This window comes from Wyeomyia smithii, chromosome 1 (assembly GCF_029784165.1).
Source record: "Wyeomyia smithii strain HCP4-BCI-WySm-NY-G18 chromosome 1, ASM2978416v1, whole genome shotgun sequence".
Lineage (NCBI taxonomy): Eukaryota > Metazoa > Arthropoda > Insecta > Diptera > Culicidae > Wyeomyia > Wyeomyia smithii.
In genome coordinates, this window is record NC_073694.1 from 10,640,934 (window position 1) to 10,660,970 (window position 20,037).

General features: G+C 43.7%; 1 protein-coding gene across 5 annotated transcripts in view; it reads right to left on the reverse strand.

The window, feature by feature from the left end:
* The window catches only part of LOC129722405 (integrin alpha-PS2), a 180,590-nt gene that overhangs the window by 1,354 nt on the left and 159,199 nt on the right, over positions 1-20,037 (reverse strand). For all 5 annotated transcript variants that reach the window (XM_055675850.1, XM_055675813.1, XM_055675822.1 and 2 more), the window contains 2 exons: positions 585-1,318; positions 41-528 (listed from right to left, as the gene is read on the reverse strand). In XM_055675850.1, coding sequence (XP_055531825.1) covers positions 41-528; positions 585-1,318 — 1,222 coding nt within the window. The remainder of the gene's footprint in view (positions 1-40; positions 529-584; positions 1,319-20,037) is intronic.

The following is a 20,037-nucleotide window of genomic DNA, read 5'->3' on the forward strand; positions in this document are numbered from 1 at the left end:
AAACTGTTGAAGAAACAAATCGTTTTGAGGTTATACTAACCTTCGACAGCAGATATATCAGTAGCAGCAGGATGATCGTACCGGCGCAGGCTGCCAGCACCACGATCCACAGTGGAATCACGTCCGGTTTGGGAGTCGGTTCCGGTGTTGCCCTAACCTGAATTTCATGCGTCTTCAGGGGCATCTCTTTCGGGCGTCCGATGTAAGGGAGGCTCGTAACGCGGGCCACCGTCATCGTGGAAAAATTGATCCCCGTCCCAGAGGATATTTTGTGCAAGGTGTGCGCCACCACTCGGGTGCGCAGTCCGATGAAGGCGATATCCTTGTCACCGATTGGACCGGCCAAACAGCGAATGATGGCACACCGAATGGCCCGACACTGGAGGGCTTCGTTCAGTGCCCGATCGTTCTCGTCTTCCCCGTCGATGACTTGACGCCGCTGGCGTCGGTCGAAGTGCTGATAGTGCTTGAATCGCTGCTCGATATTGTCGTGACCTTGATTCGGGTTTGTTCGGGTGCTGTGGTAAGCTAGAATGAAATCAGAGTTTAGGAAAAAAACCATCAGAGGGAGCTGATTAACTTACTTGATCCATAGTTTCCACGAGATTCATGCTGATCATCGTAACCATCTTCGCCATCGTTGTCATACTCATCAACGTAATCTTCGCCGTCCTCTTCATTGAGGATTCCGCCATAGGCGGCACTCGAATGGTGCTGCGTATATTCAGTTTGACTTCCACCGGTCCCAGCCCCATGCTGACTGGTGCTCGTTCCAGACGAAGACCAAGAGGAACTCGACTGTGTTCTACTTGACGACGATGAAGACGACGAAGATTGCTGACGTTCTTCGTGGCCGGAGGCGTGACCCCCATGTGAACTCGTACTTTCTCGTGACACCGCACTACTGGTAGAACTTTCCACTGTTGCAATCCTTCCAGCACTACTGCGCCGCACCTCATCATCAACATTCTGCCGGCTCAGTGGTCCCAAGTTCAATGTGACCGACTGGAATCCACCACGACCTTGCGCTGCCCGTTCGATGGCCGGCATGCCGGTAATCAAATCTGGCCGCGAGGCTTGACCATCCTGTTGGCTCTTCATTCGGCGTCGGGTTCCTCCGGAAGCAACGGATTCTTCGCTGCCCTGCATAGCAGCGTGCGTTCGCGAACTCAGCCGGGAGATGTCCTGATTGACATCCTCGGTGTGCGTTGACTCGCTCTTGTAGATTCCGCCTCCGTGGCCGGAGGACGATGTACCGCCATAACCAGAGGACGACACGTGAGATGATGATGGTGAGGAGGAGGAAGAGGATCCAGAGCTGACGAGAGAAGATCATCAAAATAAAATTATAAATCAGTAAAATTGTATTCAGTTATCTTTAAAAAAATTTAAGGTTACACGGAGAAGAAAAAGATCCATCAAATCAACTATGTTCTCAATTGAAATTCAAACTATAAATATTTTCTACTCACTAATTTAAAGTTTAATTCCTGTTTTTACCAAAAATATTTTTTTACCTCGTTGGACTGAACATTCAGATTGTGAACTCAATTATAGTACAAAATTGTCAACTATATTATTGTTATGTCAAATGTAAAAACAAAGTCAACTCAAATGCTAATTTGGTGAAATCAATAATATGTTTATGTTAATACAGGGGGTGAAAAAAATGATTGAGACAGGAAAAATTTGTAGATTTTTAAATGGCCAAAGCTTCACGAATAATAAATCAGTTTCTACAAACCCGGTTTCCTTTTACTGGCAAGCTATTCTAGTTTTTTAGTATTACTGTAACTTGTTGTAACTTGTATAACTCCGCCTGTTACGGTTCTCTTGGTTCAGTTTAGCCTTTAGGAATAGACTTGAATTATTGAGAACTGTAGCAGAGGGTCCAAAGCCCCTGTAAAGGAGGATGGTTGCAACAGCTCTTAAACATGGCTGTTGCGTAAAATCCAATGGTTAAAACCCCTAAGCTAAGGTGTTATGCGACCCGTGCCGATGGATGACGTGGTGGGGGGGCGGGGGGTTTAAGAAATACCCAGCCTCTAACGGAGCCTGTGGAGTACCAGGGCACCCTTCACAATAATTAGCCCTTACTGCATCACGCGGGTCACTGATGCAGCGGACTCTTCTTTACCCAGCGACTCGTGGGAATTTTATGAACGACAAAACTTCACAAAATTCGGCCACCGGCAGCCTTTCTTTGCCGGAACCCATGGACTCATCGGAGCGTAGTCCAATAAAAACAAACGCACCGGGCAGAACGGAGGAGATGGAGCATGAGGATGATTTCAACCTCGACAGCGAATCGCTGGACGGAGGACCCTCTGCTTCATCCTTAATCCTACTTTCTCCACAAGGGAATGACGAAAGTCAAATGGACTTAGTTCCCGGTCCACAGACAAGGCCCAATGACGAAGGGAAACCCGAATCATCGGCACCCCTCGTCAAGCGACTTTCAAATGCGCAAAGGCGGCGACTGAAGCCAGGAAGCTGGCCCTCCTTCCAACAGAGCAGCCTGCTTAGTCGAACCAAGTCTCCGTCAAGCGACAGCGGTCGGACGACTTGGTGTCCCCAAATACCAGTACTAAGTGTCCACAGCCTAAAATAGTAGGAGGGTGGTAACCAAGACACGACCGCATAGTTGACGTAGGACTACAATAATTTTATAATTTTATTTTGAAACTATGTTTGATTTAAGCTCGTTTTACTTTTGTAGTTTGCTTGATTTATTTTAACCAATTTAAGCTCAACATCTTCCAAAAGGAAGGTGTTTTGGTTCCGGTGGTAATATCAAGTATCTAGGTCGTCAGCCCAAATTCATCAAGCGACACCTCCAACGACTTGGAACTAAAACTAGTTCATTGGTGGCCATTTCTACTGTTAAGGTCGTCTTTGACCATTTAAAAAGTCAAAAAAGTCATGAAAAAAACCGTTCATTATTGGCATGGTTCGATTTTGGCAACAGAAAAAATTCTGAGGCGTTGCCAAAATCGAACGGGGTCTGTATTTTGATTATTTCTTTGCAGCACTCTATCTTAGAAGAAAAAATATTCTCTTTAACATTCACAATGGTCCAGAAACCAAATTTAGGAGAAAATTTGGGTCTAGAGCTCTATAGCAATGTTTTAGAAAAAAACTTTATTTCACAAAGTTACTTAAAATTACTGGAGCTATAAAATTGTAAAACAAGGTTTTCTATCCACAAAAATAAAAAAGTTAGATACTTGATTTTCCCCTAAATTTGGTTTCTGGACAATTGATGAATACCTTTCATTCTAATACAGCGAATTTTCTTTAATGCGCGAAAAGGCAACCTTCTATAAAATATTTAATTGAGTACGATTTAGTAGAAATTAAACTTCCTTCTATATCTATTTGTCTTGTTGAAGTTGGCTCACTCACCGATCACAAAGCGGCAAAGATGTCACATAAATTTTTTTCCTGTAATTACAAGCTCGTGGAAAAAATATCGATAACGAATTACAGTTTTAGTAGAAAATGTATATTCACAGAAAATTTTAAATTGACATAGAATTTTATGAACATGTTAACATTCAATTCAGGTCAATTTAAACATTTTATCAGTATACAGAATCAATCAGAAAAAAATTTGATCAGTTTCAAGATACCAAAGAACAACGAAGATACCATATTTGAAAGTTATATGTCCGTTATCTTCGAAAATAAACTGGGCTAGAGTGATGCACAACATTAGCCTCAGCAATTAATGTTTGCATAGCGTTGTTCAATTACAAGTAAGATTATGGAAAGTAATATTTTCTTGCAAACGCTAATCCAAAAAAATTTCAATTGAAAAATACAAACACTAACGTCGGAACTCTAATATCAAGATGAAATGAATTTGGTTTTTCTCTAAACCGCCACCGCGTGATGCAACTAGTATTGTCATTTGGACTAAATTCATTTAGCTAGTAAAATATAATCATCAGTACAGCTCGTTTAACTACCTATTCAAAGATCTGTACGGAGCATTTTGGTTTTCTATTGTCTTTTAAATACCCTATATTCAGTTATTTAAATAAATCTAAAAAAAGGCAGAGTGTAGAATTCAAAAATAAACAACGCATTTTGTTGTCCCCGGCGGCGCAGCCTATTTTGCGACATCCGAAAAATCATATTGAATTCTGATATTTGCTGCTATACGAAACAAGAAGAAGAAGAAGACAATTCAAACGGCAATTCGATTGTGTTCCACGCCCCACTGTGCGTCAACAGTGGCAATGTAGTTTTCACTTGGCTTGACTGCACAAAAATGAATATCAAGTTTTCCTGCACTGATAGACGACGAGGAACCAGCGCTCTGTTCATACATTACTTGGTGCAGTACTGTTGCCTGTGCCATCATATTCTCCTTCAAGACATCAGTTTTATTAACATTAACATATTTGTTAACAGCAGAACGTAAAACTGTCTGGTAGTGGAGGTGGTTACGAACTTTCCGAAAAAGCTTTACCTTCAAGACATCAATTTAGTCTAGGCTGATGGAAGCTAACATTAGTTGACCTATTGGGACGGGGATATTCTGTCAATTTTTTTTTTGCCACTGCTGTACAGGATATCACTGCAGGCAGTTGGTGTCTATTCATGAAGTCTGTGCTAGGCGTGCTCGCATATGATTGGTACATTGTTGGTGAAAATTCGACCTTGAAACTTTTATTCAATTTTCACTGTTTAACAATGAAGTGATAATGAAAATTGAAGAATCACAAAATTGTCCATCATTTTATCAATCCAACGACATATCGATTATTGTGGTCCATCATGTGGTTACATCAGTATAACCGTTTGAAATCTTACATTCCGTCGTTACATCTTGGTTTTAGTTTTCGCGGAATGTATCTCGGTATAGTGCGGTTAGACGTAGTCCTACGTCAAAACTGCGGAACGGCACTGGTTTGGGGTCATCGGGTTCGAAGCCGCTCTCGAAGGCCACATATAGGGACATGGTGGGAGCAATAAGCCTTGCGGTTACTTCTGCTACCCACCCCAGCTCCCTACTCACAACGGACCAGCTTCAGGCTGTCCGGACCTCCATCCTCGATCACATTGCGGACCAGGAAAATCCAACCACCAAGCCCAAGTTTAACGGTTGCCATCTAAAAAATGGCTTCCTGCAACTTGCCTGTGCCGACAACGACACAGTGCAGTGGTTGGAAAGGGAGGTACCTTCTCTCGTACCATGGAAGGGAGCACAACTTCGTGTATACCACATGAAGGATCTGCCGAAGGCCAGACGGTATGTCGGTTACTTTGCGGACAGTGCGAACTTTCCGGACGAGAAGATTCTTCGTTCACTCCAGAATCAGAAGGACCATCTCTCTACCAAAATGTGGCGAGTCTGTAACCGCAAATTGGTAAAGACCTTGGTCGAACTAGTTCTGGATATTGACGAAGAATCGGCCAAACTCGTTGAGAGTAGAAATTATGAACTGCACTACGGTTTCGGCAAAGCACGCATCCGAAAGGTAAGCGGAAGGCCGAACGTCACAGGCAGGAACGACTCCGTCGCAACGTCAGGGAAGGTACGTGCGGGTAACTCCTCCGGGAGTACTCTGCCACCACCCAGGCAAAGCGATCCTGCGAATGGGCTAATGGTTCGCGTGGAAATCTCCTCCGGGAGTGCCCCACAACCACCCAAACGCAACCCTGCGGTTGGGAAAGTACGTGCAGGATGCTCCCCCGTGAGTGCCCTGTCACCACCCAAACAACACAACCCCGCGGCTGCTCGGACGGTTCCGCCGAAGACTCGCAAGAGTGTGAAGCATCAACCACCGAACAGTCGCACCCCCCGGAGTCAAAAACCGCCACAGTGTGCGCGACGACCTTCTGTTGGCAATCGACTGCTGCAACCGAAGCCGAACAGTGAGGAAGAGCAACTTCCATCAACCAGCCAAACCGCTGTTGGCAGCCGTCAGCCAATACCAGGATTATCTTCCGATCCGGACAAAGACGGCAACTTCACTGCAAAGTGAGCAGCCTTAGCTGCGTGCAAGCGAATCTCCATCACGCAAAAGGCGCCTCGGGTGTTTTTTGCAGGAGATTCGCCAAAGAGCAGCTAGCGGCTGCATTCATCCAGGAGCCGTGGATCAACGAATCCAAAGTTCTCGGACTTAACGCTCCTAACGGTAGGTTAATCTACTGTGACACGCAGTCCAAACCAAGGACTGCAATTCTGCTAAATAGAGAACTAAAATTTTTACCTATTACAGAATTTATCCAACGCGACGTCGTTGCCGTCACGGTTGAAGTACCGACAACCAGAGGAAAGCAGGAAATGGTTGTCGCGTCGGCCTACTTCCCGGGCGACCAAGGTGATATACCGCCACCCGAAGTTGCTGCGCTCGTGCGGTACTGCAAGGCCATCAACAAGCCGTTTCTGATCGGCTGCGATGCCAACGCTCACCACACGATCTGGGGCAGCTCGGACACCAACACCAGGGGTGAGTAGCTACTTGAATACCTTACTTCTAACGATGTCAATGTATGTAATGTAGGAAATAACCCCACTTTTATCAACGCTATCAGACAGGAGGTCCTTGATCTCACTCTGTGTAGCGCCTCTATTTCTGAAAGGATTAAAAATTGGCATGTCTCCGATGAAACTAGTTTGTCGGACCACAGACACATCGTTTTTATTATAGAGGCTAACCCTCTGAAAAGAGAGCTGTTCAGAAATCCTAAGAATAGAGATTGGGAATCCTTTAAGGAACACCTGATTGATTCACGAGCTTTCAGTTACAGCAACATTCAAAATTCAGTTGACCTGAATTCGGCAGCAAATGATCTACAAAACAGAATCATGGATGCTTTCGACACTAACTGTCCACTAACACAGCGGTCAGTATGCCGTGACGTACCCTGGTGGAATGATCAACTTAGTGACCTTCGTCGGGAAACTAGGCGGTTGTTCAACAGGGCAAAAGTCACGTCTAACTGGGACGACTACAGGGCGTCCCTCACTAAGTACAACGCTGAGCTTCGCAAGGCTAAACGGAAATCCAGAGTTAGTTTCTGTGAAAGAATCCAAACTCTGCCGGAAGCTACGGGGCTCCAAAAGGCGATGTCCAAAGACCATACTAACGGTTTAGGACAGGTGAGGAAAGAGGATGGATGCCTCACTGTCACTATCAAGAAAACGCTGGAGGTTCTTATGAACACCCACTTTCCTGGATCGACAGAGACCGAAGAACTGAATAGTGATGGGTCGCGACAGAACAATTCGAGACATATGGCGTCTCGGGAGTCCATCCTGCTGGCCCGTCGACTGTTCACGGAAGCTTCAATAGGCTGGGCTCTAAGCTCATTCGACCCTATGAAGTCTCCAGGTCCAGACGGCATACTACCCATCTTTCTACAAAAATCGGCCGCAGTTATCATGTCCGAACTCATCAACCTCTTCAGAGCCAGCTTTATCCTGGGCCATATTCCGGATAACTGGCTGAAGGTGAAGGTAGTGTTTATCCCCAAAGTTGGAAGAAAGGACAAAACCCTACCTAAAACTTTCAGGCCCATATGTCTGACTTCATCACTTCTCAAGCTGATGGAGAAAATAATGGATAAATATATCCGTGATGAGTTTCTTAACGACTCCCCGCTGAACAGGAACCAACATGCCTATCAATGCGGCAAGTCAACAGAAACTGCTCTTCACAGCTTAGTGACGTTGATTGAAAAGTCCCTGAGTTATCAGGAGACGGCGCTATGTGCCTTTCTTAATATTGAAGGGGCCTTCGATAACACGTCCTTTGCATCAATTGATACGGCTCTATCTCATAAGGGAATCGACCACACTTCAAGGAGCTGGATACACGCAATGCTCTCTAGCAGAGTGATCACAGCAACCTTGGGAGATTCGTCTGTAACAATGTCAGTGATCAAGGGATGCCCGCAAGGAGGAGCTCTCTCGCCCTTGTTATGGTCACTAGTTGTCGACGCACTTCTCAACAAGCTTTCACAGCTTGGTTACGAGGTCATTGGATACGCCGATGACATCGTCCTCATCGTCAGAGGTAAAGATGACGCAACTCTGTCGAGCCGAATGCAAACGGCTCTGAATACCACCATGTCATGGTGTTTACAGGAGGGTCTAAACATAAACCCCTTAAAAACAGTCCTAATTCCATTCGGCGGACGAAGGACGATCTCCATCATTCCTCCAATACTGAATGGAGTTAGACTGGGCTTCAGCAATGAAGTCAAATATCTCGGAATTATTCTGGACAAGAAACTGAACTGGTCTGCACAACTGGATCATGCCGCTAAGAAAGCGATCTCAGCGATCTGGGCCTGCAGAACTCTGTTCGGTAAGACCTGAGGACTGAAACCAGACCTTTAATCTTACAAGACCATTGCCCGACCAAGAATCACCTATGCTGCGTGGTGGCCTAAGGTGAACGAAGTGACTGCGCAAGCCAAACTCAAAAAAGTTCAAAGACTTGCATGTCTTTCGGTTACCAGCGCTATGCGAACAACTCCAACTGCAGCCATGGAAGCTATGCTTTGCCTACTACCTCTACATCTTCATGTGAAAAAGGAAGCAGAGCTTGGCGCTCTAAGGTTGCAAAGGAGGAAAACCATACTTGAAGGGGACCAAATCGGCCACCTTCGCATACTTAGGGAGTTCAAACTAACTCCGCTATTAACCACAGTCTCCGACTGGATGGACGTTAGGACCAACATGGATATTCCATATAGAGTGATTGAAACAAACCGCTCTATGTGGAACAATGGAGGGCCTAATCTTCCACCTGGCATCGTCAGTTTTTATACGGACGGCTCGAAAAATGGGATCCCTTACGGGATCTGGTATATACGGACCCGGTATCAGGGAAACGTTTTCCCTGGGAAAATGGCCCACCGTTTTTCAAGCAGAGGTATATGCCATATATATCTGCGCAAAAATATGTCTGCAACGCAACTACAGACATGCGAAAATCGGTATATTCTCGGACAGTCAAGCAGCACTACTAGCACTTAAGTCCGTCAAATGCGCTTCCAAACTTGTTTGGGAATGCATTGAAACTCTACGGGAACTTTCCCGACAGAATTCAGTTTTTCTGTTTTGGGTGCCCGGACACTGCGGAGTCGAGGGTAATGAACCCCTAGCAAGACAGGGATCAGCTCAGCGGTTTATTGGCCCCGAGCCGTTTCTGGGTACGTCCATTTCCGCTATCAAAAGCGAACTACTAACTTGGGAAGAGCTAGAAATAGTATCCCAATGGCAACAGGCACAGGGCTGTAGACAAGCTAAACAGTTTATCTATCCGAACCCTGGAACCGCCAGAAAGCTACTTAGTCTAAATCGTAGTGACCTACGGATAATCACGGGACTCCTCACCGGACACTGTCCCGCTTTTTATCATTTAAAGAAAATCGGCGTAGTGTTGAACGACACCTGCCGATTCTGCAAATCTGAACCAGAGAGTTCAGAGCATTTGCTTTGCTCTTGCCTTTTAACTCCATACCAAGTATGGAGCTCCAATCCCAAGCAGGTCATTAGTTTCATCAACTATGTTGTACCTAATTGGGGTACAGTTTTACAACAAAACAGTTCTACTCCATCAATGAGTACGAGCAATCCGTAACCTGTGCACAGCAATCGGGGCCCGCCACGAAAGACAATCAGCAAGAATGTCGCAGTGGCATTTCAGTACCCAGTGCCCTTCAGGCATACAGAGTAAAAAACTTGTTGTATTTATTCTAATGAGTTTTAACATAGGAGTCGTTGACCATCACAAGGTTGAAAATTCTTCGAGATATGAATTTTCAAGTATGTCTTCTACGGTATTTTTTGCTGTTGGGTTACAAAGTACACGAAAACGTTTTTGTTAGAAAAACGATTTTTTGCTTAAGAGTACCTGTTGTAGTCTCCAACAAATAAAAGACTTAGTTGTAGCTTTAACGTCTATATTCTTTGGAGGTTGGTACAAATATGAATAAAGAAAATTGTGCTGTCAGCTTAATAATTCATTGGCTTCTAAGTTAAATGTATTCGAGTGTGATTGCTATATGGAACATCCCCCCCCCCTCCCCCTTGAAAGAGATCGTAAGATCCGAGCCATGCCGGAAGCCTTCGGTTACGAATGGGTACTAACAGACGTAACACTGGAACCTAGCTCCATCGCCACAATAAACGTTCATTTCAAATTTTCAATCGAATAATAGTCATCACGCGAAAACGTCGTCTGGGGCGCTGTCATGCAATCTCATACATATTGTGTAGTTCCCCATTTGGCACATGCAGTAACGCTGGCGCTGATGTCGAAATACATGACGCAGTGCGAACACGACAGCAGATGGTGCTAGTGTTACTAACGTAAAGTACTGGAACCATCCAAACGATGATTTTTTTAAAAGTTTGTTCGACGTGTTATGTCTGTTAGTCTGTGACGGAATGATGTCTTCAACAATGACTCCTGGAGCTAGAACCTTTTCTTGGTCAACTGTTGGTTCGGCTGGGTGCAATACTTCAGGCAATTGTTGAATTGAGTGTGGCACTTCGGGCAGCATTTCAGGCGGTTGTTGAGTTTTTTTTTCAGAATCAGTAGCTTCACTGAATGGAATGGAATTGTATGAGAACGGTAAGACGACCGGTTTCCAGAAGTACAGCATACATGACGGAACCTTTTCTCTCAATCACCATGCCAGGAACCCATGAGGTTTGATTGTGATGATGAACCTCTGCATACACTAAATGATCGGCGTGCGACCAAACCGAACTAAGCGCCAAAAACATAATTTCGAGTAGGGGTAAACAGGGTAAGACCGCCCAACGGGGCAAGACCACCCATCGTAGTTTTACTGCCAAGTTGTATAAAAATTGAAAAATTTCCTTAATAGACACGTTACAATGTAATTACATAACATTTTACACCCCTTTCTGCTTTTATAGTGCGCGAACGGTCACAGAAATAATCAAAAACAACCTTTCAGCTGGCAACCGGTCATTGAACTATTGTTTTACGGCAACGGGACTTAAGGTTTTTCCGTATAAAAAATCTAGTGTTTTGTTTGTTCGTTTAATCGGTTGCCTGAATCTGTCTTCTTTCGGAAATATCGAAAGCCGTGTGTAATTTTGTACTTTTGACTACTTTTTCGGTGGAATATGAAAATGTTCCCCTGGGGGTAAAGCCGCCACGTATACAACTGTTTGTTGTTTTACTTCAAGACCCAAATACCTCGACTCTGCAAAGGGAATATTCCCTTTATACAGGATCAGTAAAGCAATTTCAAGCCACATAAGAAAACGATGATCTTGGAAAAACTCTCCAAGAAGGTCATTGAAACTGCATCCACACCACTTTCTTCAAGAAATGAAGCTAGAGAGCCTCCAAAAAAACGTCGCCGCGAGGAACAAACGAAAACGAATCCACCACTTCTAGTCGGAACGAAGTCATCTTCTTCACAGACGATTATGACAGTCTCACCTCTAAAGGAACTTTTCTGGTTATATTTGTCGAGAATTCATCCCAGTGTCAAAACTGAAGCTATTGTCGAGCTCGCTAAAGAGAGTCTACAGTGCAACGAGCCAATTAAAGTAATTCCTTTGTTGAAAAGGAACGCCGACTTGAGCACGATGAACTTCATATCCTTCAAAGTTGGAATGGACAAAAAATTCCGCGATATCGCGCTTGACGTGGAAACCTGGCCACGTGGCGTTGTGTTCCGGGAGTTCGACGGCAATAATGCAAAAAACTTCTGGGCACCACAAATTCAAGAAAAGACACCGAATGCTCCCCGCATAGAGGTAACCCCAACAAGCGATCTCTTGCCCCCCAGCACGGAAGTAGGCTCTACGCAAATGGAAACCTCGTAGACACGAAGACCAACGCATCAACCGATTTTTCACCAGCTACAACCAAGGATGAAAAAACTCGTATTGCATAGCAATCATTCGGGTATCATTTCTGAACGTGCTATTTATAAGCTTTCAATCCTAGCAAACCATCACTATTAAAAGTTACATTCTCAAGCTTGCAAGAGACAACTTAGAGCAAAGAAATATATGGTAGCTTTCTTTGATGATTTTGTTTCAGTATTGCCTGTTTTAAGCGAAAGGGAGCAACATATAGCGAGTGTTTCACGAAAGAATCGTAAACGATTGCACTCAAGCGATCGCAATGATTCTTTAAAATGTTGGTTGCTTGTAGGCGTAATTCGGCTACTCCACGTCGTGCTTTCACCGTGATATACCACGATGATTCTTGGTGATTTCAAGTATCAGATGCTAATGCACCATGCTACAATTTCCGTAAGCATTGATGATACCTATTTGCTCCGACAAGCAAACAATTGAACGCAATCTAACGTTCATTTGGATTCATAATTTTGTATCACTGGCGATAATATCTCAAAGCTTCTCGCGATAATGTTGAGTGCAAGTGAACTTGGATACAATAAATACTATCGTGTTTGAATCATTCAGTCTCCTTCTACGGTATTCGGAACTGTTAGAAGCGAAAAACAATCAGCAGCGTTTCTATGGAAAACTTGTACGCGAGTGGAAATAGTTGAACGATAACTGATAAATCAAAGAACACATTTGCATGAAATATTGCTAGGGAGTGAACTTTTCCATGCTTGGCTACAACCACATTCCTCTGGCCACTGGGACGCACCGACTCTCGAATTATGGTAGCCCCTGACCCCTCCACCGCAGTCGAGCCACTGCCGCCAGCGCCTTCCAAGAACTCATCAATGGCAAGTACAAATCTTTTAACGGTAATCATTTTCATCAGCACTGCGCTTCCAGCCCGCTAGAACTTGACCCTCGGCCACCAGTCTCCAACACACGGCGTTCTACGGTCGACTCGCTGACAACTCCGGGACGCAACGACTCTAGCATTGTGGAATCCTCCGAGCCCCCCACCGCAGTCGTGCCACTGCCGCCAGCGCTCAACAGTCGTCCCGGTCCTGCGTGTGGTAGCGGGGAACGGGGCTTCCAAAATGTTAGTCACGGCAAGTACACTTCCGTTTCTTCCGCATGCACTACTGATCCGCACTACGCTTCCAGATCACAGAGTACCACCGTAAAAAATTATCTGACTGTGTACTACCAGAACGTGCGGGGCCTACGTACCAAAACAAACGAGCTGAGACTGTTGCTTTCCAGTTGTGACTACGATGTCCTAGTCTTCACTGAAACCTGGCTCCGACCTGACATCATTGATTCGGAGTTGTCATCCGACTACTCTTTATTTAGATGTGACCGCAGTGAGCGTACCAGTGAACTATCGCGGGGTGGTGGTGTGCTTATTGCAATCAAAAATAACATCACAAGCACTTTGATCTCACTGCCGAACAGTAGCCATCTTGAGCAGGTTGCTGTTAGGGTCCACCTTCCGAGTCGCTCACTTTACATCTGCTGTATATACTTACGGCCAAATTCCAGTGCTGATGTGTACGCTGCTCACTCTGCAATACAATACTGACGTTATAATGGTGCTAGGGGACTACAACCTCCCACACCTAAGATGGCAATGTGACGCGGATCTGAACGGTTATTTGCCTAGCAATGCATCGTCTGAACAAGAGATAGTACTTACTGAAACACTACTCGCCTGTGGTTTAGTTCAATTGAACAATCTCACAACTGTGAATGGGCGCTGGCTGGACTTGCTCTTCAGTAACATGCCGGATGAAGTCGAAGTAGACGAGCCCCCACACCCGCTGCTACCAGTTGATTGTCATCATAGACCATTCGTTGTATTGCTCGATGCTCGTTGCAATGTGTTAAATGCTGCGGATCGACCAGCCGAAGTGGAGCTAAATTTCAGGCGGTGCGATTTTGATGTGCTGAATAATGCTCTTGCCTCTATCGACTGGCAACAGCATCTGGTTAACGAATCCGTCAAATTGGATATGTCTACTTTCTATGGTAAACTGTTTGAGGTAATCAACACACATGTTCCGCATGTACGTCGTGCGCCCCACGCATCAACTCGCAGGTCTTGGTGGACTGCCGAACTTCGCCACTCAAGGAACATGCTTCGGAAAATGAGAAAAAGCTTCTTTAAGTCGAAAACCCAAGAAAACCGTAGGGTGCTTCGGAATATGGAAGCTACGTATAAGAATCTTCTTGCTGATACTCACAGGGCGTATTTGCAAAATGTACAACAAAACCTAAGGCAAAATCCGGCCACTTTCTGGAAATATGTAAAGTCACTTAAGGCTGGCCCTAGAATACCGTCCAGTTTACAAGATGCGAGTAAAACCTCAAATACGGCTGATGAAGCTGTTGAATTATTTTCCGACTTCTTCCAAAGTGTCTATAGTACATCGTCCCCTGCGATACGTCCCGAATGCTTCCAGAGTGTAAATTCGTATGACATAAGTCTACCAGAAATAAGGTTTTCGATTGGAGAGGTTCGAAAAGCACTGGAAAATGTCGACACCACAAAAGGCGCTGGAGCGGACGGGCTTCCGCCTCTACTTCTCAAAAATTGCGCAGCATCACTGGCTCATCCTGTTTCATGCCTCTTCAACTTATCGCTCTCTTCGAAGGTCTTCCCAACGGTCTGGAAAACCGCAAGCATTGTACCGATCCTCAAAACAGGCAATATTCACCACGTCAACAATTATCGTGGCATATCAATATTATGCTCACTTGCGAAGATATTCGAGTCGCTAGTTCATGTCGTGCTATATAGAGTAGCACGATCGCTTATATCAGAATACCAACACGGGTTTGTGCAACAAAGGTCCACAACCTCCAACCTGATGTGTTATACAAACGCACTATTTCCTGAAATTGAGAACAGAAAACAAGTCGATGCTGTCTACGTCGATTTCTCTAAGGCTTTTGATGTTGTACCACACGATTATGCCATCGAAAAACTTAAACGTATGGGGTTTCCAGAGCACACCACCGAATGGCTACACTCATACCTCACTAACCGTAAAGCCTCAGTCTGCGTGAACTCCGTGTGTTCCAAAGAGTTCGTCCTCACGTCTGGTGTCCCACAGGGAAGCGTACTGGGTCCGCTTATATTTGTCTTGTTTGTAAACGACATATGCACTAGACTGAAGTCCCAGAAGCAGATGTTTGCTGATGACCTCAAATTCTATAGAGTAGTATCGGCACCTCTGGACTTTCTGGCTTTGCAAGACGACATCAACGAACTTTCGCTATGGTGTTCACAAAATGGCATGAAGATGAACGCAGCGAAGTGCAAAATTGTCTCATTCACAAGACGCTCTGACTATGTAAACCATACATATTACATCGATGGTAACGTCCTGGAGCGGGTCACTTCTATTCGCGATCTAGGAGTCACAATAGACTCTAAACTCCGATTTCATGATCATGTCTCAATCATTGCATCCAAAGCGTTTGCAGCGCTCGGACTCATTCGAAGGCAGTGGCGCCATTTCACTGATGTATACACTCTAAAAACCCTCTTCTGTGCATTGGTTCGGAGCATCCTTGAGTATGCAGTTCAAGTCTGGGCACCATACCAACTAGCGCACGCCGTGAAATTAGAGCGGATACAAAAGCAGTTCATTCGGTATGCTTTACGCCAACTACCGTGGAATGATCCGGTGAATTTACCTGACTACACCGCGCGTTGCATGCTTCTTAATTTAGAAACTCTCGCAGCCCGTCGAATCAAGCTGCAGAGAACGTTTATTTTCGACATAATAGAAAATGTTATTGACTGTCCAGAACTGTTAAGACACATCAATTTTAATGTACCCCCGCGAGCCCTCCGAAGTTATCCCACGATTAATTTACCTTTCCGAAGAACTAGTTACGGACGTGATAGTGCATATAATGAATGTCTGAAAGCATATAACGATGTCAGTGACCTCCATGAACTGGGTATGACGAAAACGGCTTTTAAAAATAGAATTAGAAATTTGAATAAGCTATAATTAGTCTGTACGATTTTTATTCGAAGGCGAGAAACAATAAACAAATAATCGACAATTTTTGATTTGGTTGAAGCTTTCCTAGTATTTTTTTTAACAAGACTAATATTTGAAATGAGTAAGCTTGTAATAAAATGGTATTTATGAACAAAAATAATTTTAAAGCCAGGACGGTTTGTTTGATCGGTATGGCGTCTTCAGCAGAGTTGAAAAGAGTAGTTTTGTCCTTCCGAAAAAAGGATACACTGTGAAAAAAACTTTAAAGGAAAGATAAAAAAAAAAAGTTTTTTTTTCTAAGCTCAAAGGCAGGTATATTATAAATTGAATATCTTGAAAACCCCCAATTCTAAAAAATCAATTTTTATAAAAACCACAAACAGTTACCTGAACATTGACTTTGTAGTTGATAGCTCTGGTTATCAGAGAGAAAAAAAAACAAAATGTTGTAATAAACGAAAAGTTTGAGTTCAAATAAATACAACTCTGTTAATTACGGTTCCCTAGAAAGAAATTCGTAAATCTTATTAAATTCGGGGCGGGGCTACTTCCCCTTCTTCTGCATTTTATATCGAGGAAAACGTATATGAGATGCACAAAGGAGCTCGAAGAGTTGATTAGTACTACAGGTCGGACTCGATTATCCGGAGACTCGATCATCCGGAATTCGATTATCCGGCATTTTATTCTTTGGTGTCCGTCTTTAATTTTTATTCCGAAATTTTCTTTTTACCAGCCCTTCTGGCATATTTGTTTCCATTTAAGTCACTTCCGGCATGTTTGGGAACTGTTCGAAGTAAGTGAAAATAATCAATGTCCAATTTTTGTTTTTTGCTTCTCAATATTTTACCTCGTTTCGCCTAAGAAATAAGTTCTGGTTATGCCACTGCATCATACAAGTAAATAAAGAAAAGAAATATTTATTTTATGTTCGTTAATCGCAAAATTTCAGTATTTTTTGTGTGATTCGATTATCCGGAAAACTCGATTATGCGGAATGAAAATTTTTTTCATGTTCCGGATAATCGAGTCCGACCTGTATAGCATTGAACGGCGACACATCTCAGCAAGCGGTGGAAAATAAGTCGCAGTACTTGGACGAGTTAATAGAATAAAAGCACGTTTTCTGCGTGGATCTCGCTCATTCGAGTGACACCTCTGGAATCGCTACACTCTGCCAGGCCAATCGGAAGATTTCTCTAGGCGCGATGGCTGACAATTCAATGGATGCAGTCAGTCACGACAGATTTGAACTTGGATAAATAAAAAATAGAAAAAGATACAACTTAGAAAAAAATATTTTTTTTTTCAGATTTTTCACAGTGTTCGCTTTTCGCTTTTATGGCGACAGATCGTTAAGATCCTCTGCCGAATCCAGAATACGTCTCCACAAAACTCGATCTTGGGCTGCTACTCTCCAGTCTCCCCTTACACCTGCTGCTCTGGCATCCTCGTCGACAGCACACATCCAGCGCGTGCGCGGTCTGCTTCGAAGTCGTCGGCCTCTATCCCGTTCTCTGCTAAATATTATCTTTGCCGGTCGCTCATCCACCATCCGTGCTACATGGCCAGCCCACTGTAACCTGCCGTGTTTCATCAGCTTGACAATATCAGCGTGTTTGTATACTTCGTACAGCATGTGATTCGTGCGCCTGCGCCACACCCCATCCTCTAGTTTGCCTCCGAGTATTGATCGCAGGATTCTACGCTCGAAAACCTCAAGCGCACGTCGATCGGCCTCCTTCCACGTCCACGATTCATGTCTGTAGAGCACCACCGGGAGTAGTCCTATAGAGTGCAAATTTCGTACGGATCTGTAGGCTACGGGACCAAAGCTGGCTACGCAATCCGTAATAAGCCCTATTCGCCGCCGCAATCCGCCTCTTCACCTCGCGACTCACCCCGTTGTCACATGTCACGAGAGTACCAAGGTAAACAAATTCGTCGACCACTTCGAAAGTATCCCCATCCATCTCCACCGCAGCACCAACACCCGTAGGACTACCACGCTCTCTGCCAGCCACCATGTACTTCGTTTTGGCCGTGTTTATAATGAGTCCAATTCTCGCAGCTTCCCTTTTGAGAGCCGTGAAGGCCTCCCCAACTGCTCTACGGTTAACACCAATTATATCAATGTCGTCCGCAAAGCCCAGAAGCATGTGAGACTCAGTGATGATGGTACCGCTCCTCTGCACACCTGCCCTTCGTATTGCACCCTGCAAAGCTATGTTGAACAGCAAGTTCGAGAGCCGTCACCTTGCTTCAGACCATTTTCACAGTGTATATTTTTCAAAACCAAAAAAATACCACCTACAACTTTGACAAAGACACTATGCCGATAATGTCGACAGTTTTGGCCCTAAAAATATTTGTTATCCTCAACAGATGGTGGGCGATCTTACCCCGCATGAAAAAGATCTGCAAATTTTCAATGCATTTTAAAAATTGAAAAAATAGCGGGAAAGTAAACAAAAATATTTCAGTTCTTATTTTTTAGTAGCGGGTATTGAATAGAAGAGCCTCTTAGCAAAGAAAAAATGAAATTGCAGCCGCAATTTTTTTTTCTTCAAACAGAATTGCTTAAGGGGCGGTCTTACCCCGCTTACCCCAAATCAGTGTTTAAAGTTTGACCTCCACGTATGTTTTCTGCAAGTTGCACCAAGAATTTTTGTTATAATATCGTTATAAACTGTTCAAATTATTACGTTTTGACGTGGGACTACGTCTTTGTTGACGTCTATATCGAAGTTGGGCACCTGAATTTGAAAATCTAGTAATTCAACCAGGGAAAAGTGGTCAGGTTTTGAGCGCTCATTTTTCAGTCATTTATAATCAGGTTTTCGAGGTTTTGGCATCAATCTATCAGAAATTTTTTTACGGTTAAATTCATGTAACAAAAACAAACTATTGTTTTAGATACACTATTGAAAAATTGGTAATTAATATCGATTGTCTAAATCATACCGCGCAGCCAATCACTTCCTCTCTTCCCAAGCACAGTCGACACTAACGGCTACAATCCATCTGACTTTGTTGTTATTGTTGTTGTCACTTTCTGTTTCCGATGTTTATTTACGTTCCTTATCATTTCATTATCTACTTAGCCACTCCTTCTTTCTAACTAACTGACGAAGCCCTGGTATAGAAGGTACCGTTTGAACATTTCACCCCATCAGTTTCATTACTAAACCGTACCGATTACATACGGACGCTAGGTGTTAGCAGCTGTAAGGAGGAAAGACAGAATAGTACCGGTCATTTCGTGCCGGTTTCACCCGTAATGCTGGTGGCTGTTAGTAGTACATGGCTACTGCAAAATACTAAAATGTCTGGGATTCTGGACGGACTAACCAGTAAACAAGAACAATCGGCAACTGGTACCTTTTGGTGCCTCGAAGTTTTGCAATAGAAGCGTTGCAATTCCCTCTACTATTTGTTTTAATGGAATATAAGAATACAGTAGTCAACGTCATGCGGCCGTGCCTTGAATACCACCCTTCTACTATTTACTATACTGGGATGCATTCTTCAAAATTGGAAATGAAACTGGCAAATGTTGCGTCAGATTTCAAACGTTAATAACAGCATAACCACATGATGGATAACAATAACCAATATGTTGTTGGATAGATAAAATGTATAACAATTTTGTAATATGCTAGTCATCACTCTAATTCCATTGCTAAGCGGTAAAATTGATAAAAAGTTTCAATGACAAAGATGCTTATTACGGGAGTCACTTCACGGTGAAATATATTTCACTCTCACGCTCACTTCACGTTTTTAGACCTATTCCCGATTCCACCTCAAGTGAGGTGACAAAAATCACCACCGTGGGGTGAGATTGACAGTGAAGTGAAATTGAGGGAAATGAAATTGAGCGAATTGAGTGAAATTGAGAATTGAGTCCCAGAAAGTCGTTTTTTCCGTGTTTTTAGATAACACCAGATCTTGACGTGTTCTGCATTTCTAAAACATTCGGCATCAAAAAAAATATTTTTTTCGGTATCGAAAATTTCCTGAACTAGTTTGCATTTTTTTCATCGGGCAAAAAAAAAAGAAAATTTGACCGCGCTATGGCACGGATCAAATTCTGATTCGTTTCGTTACTGAAAAATAAATGCAATATTTACCATTAGATCACAA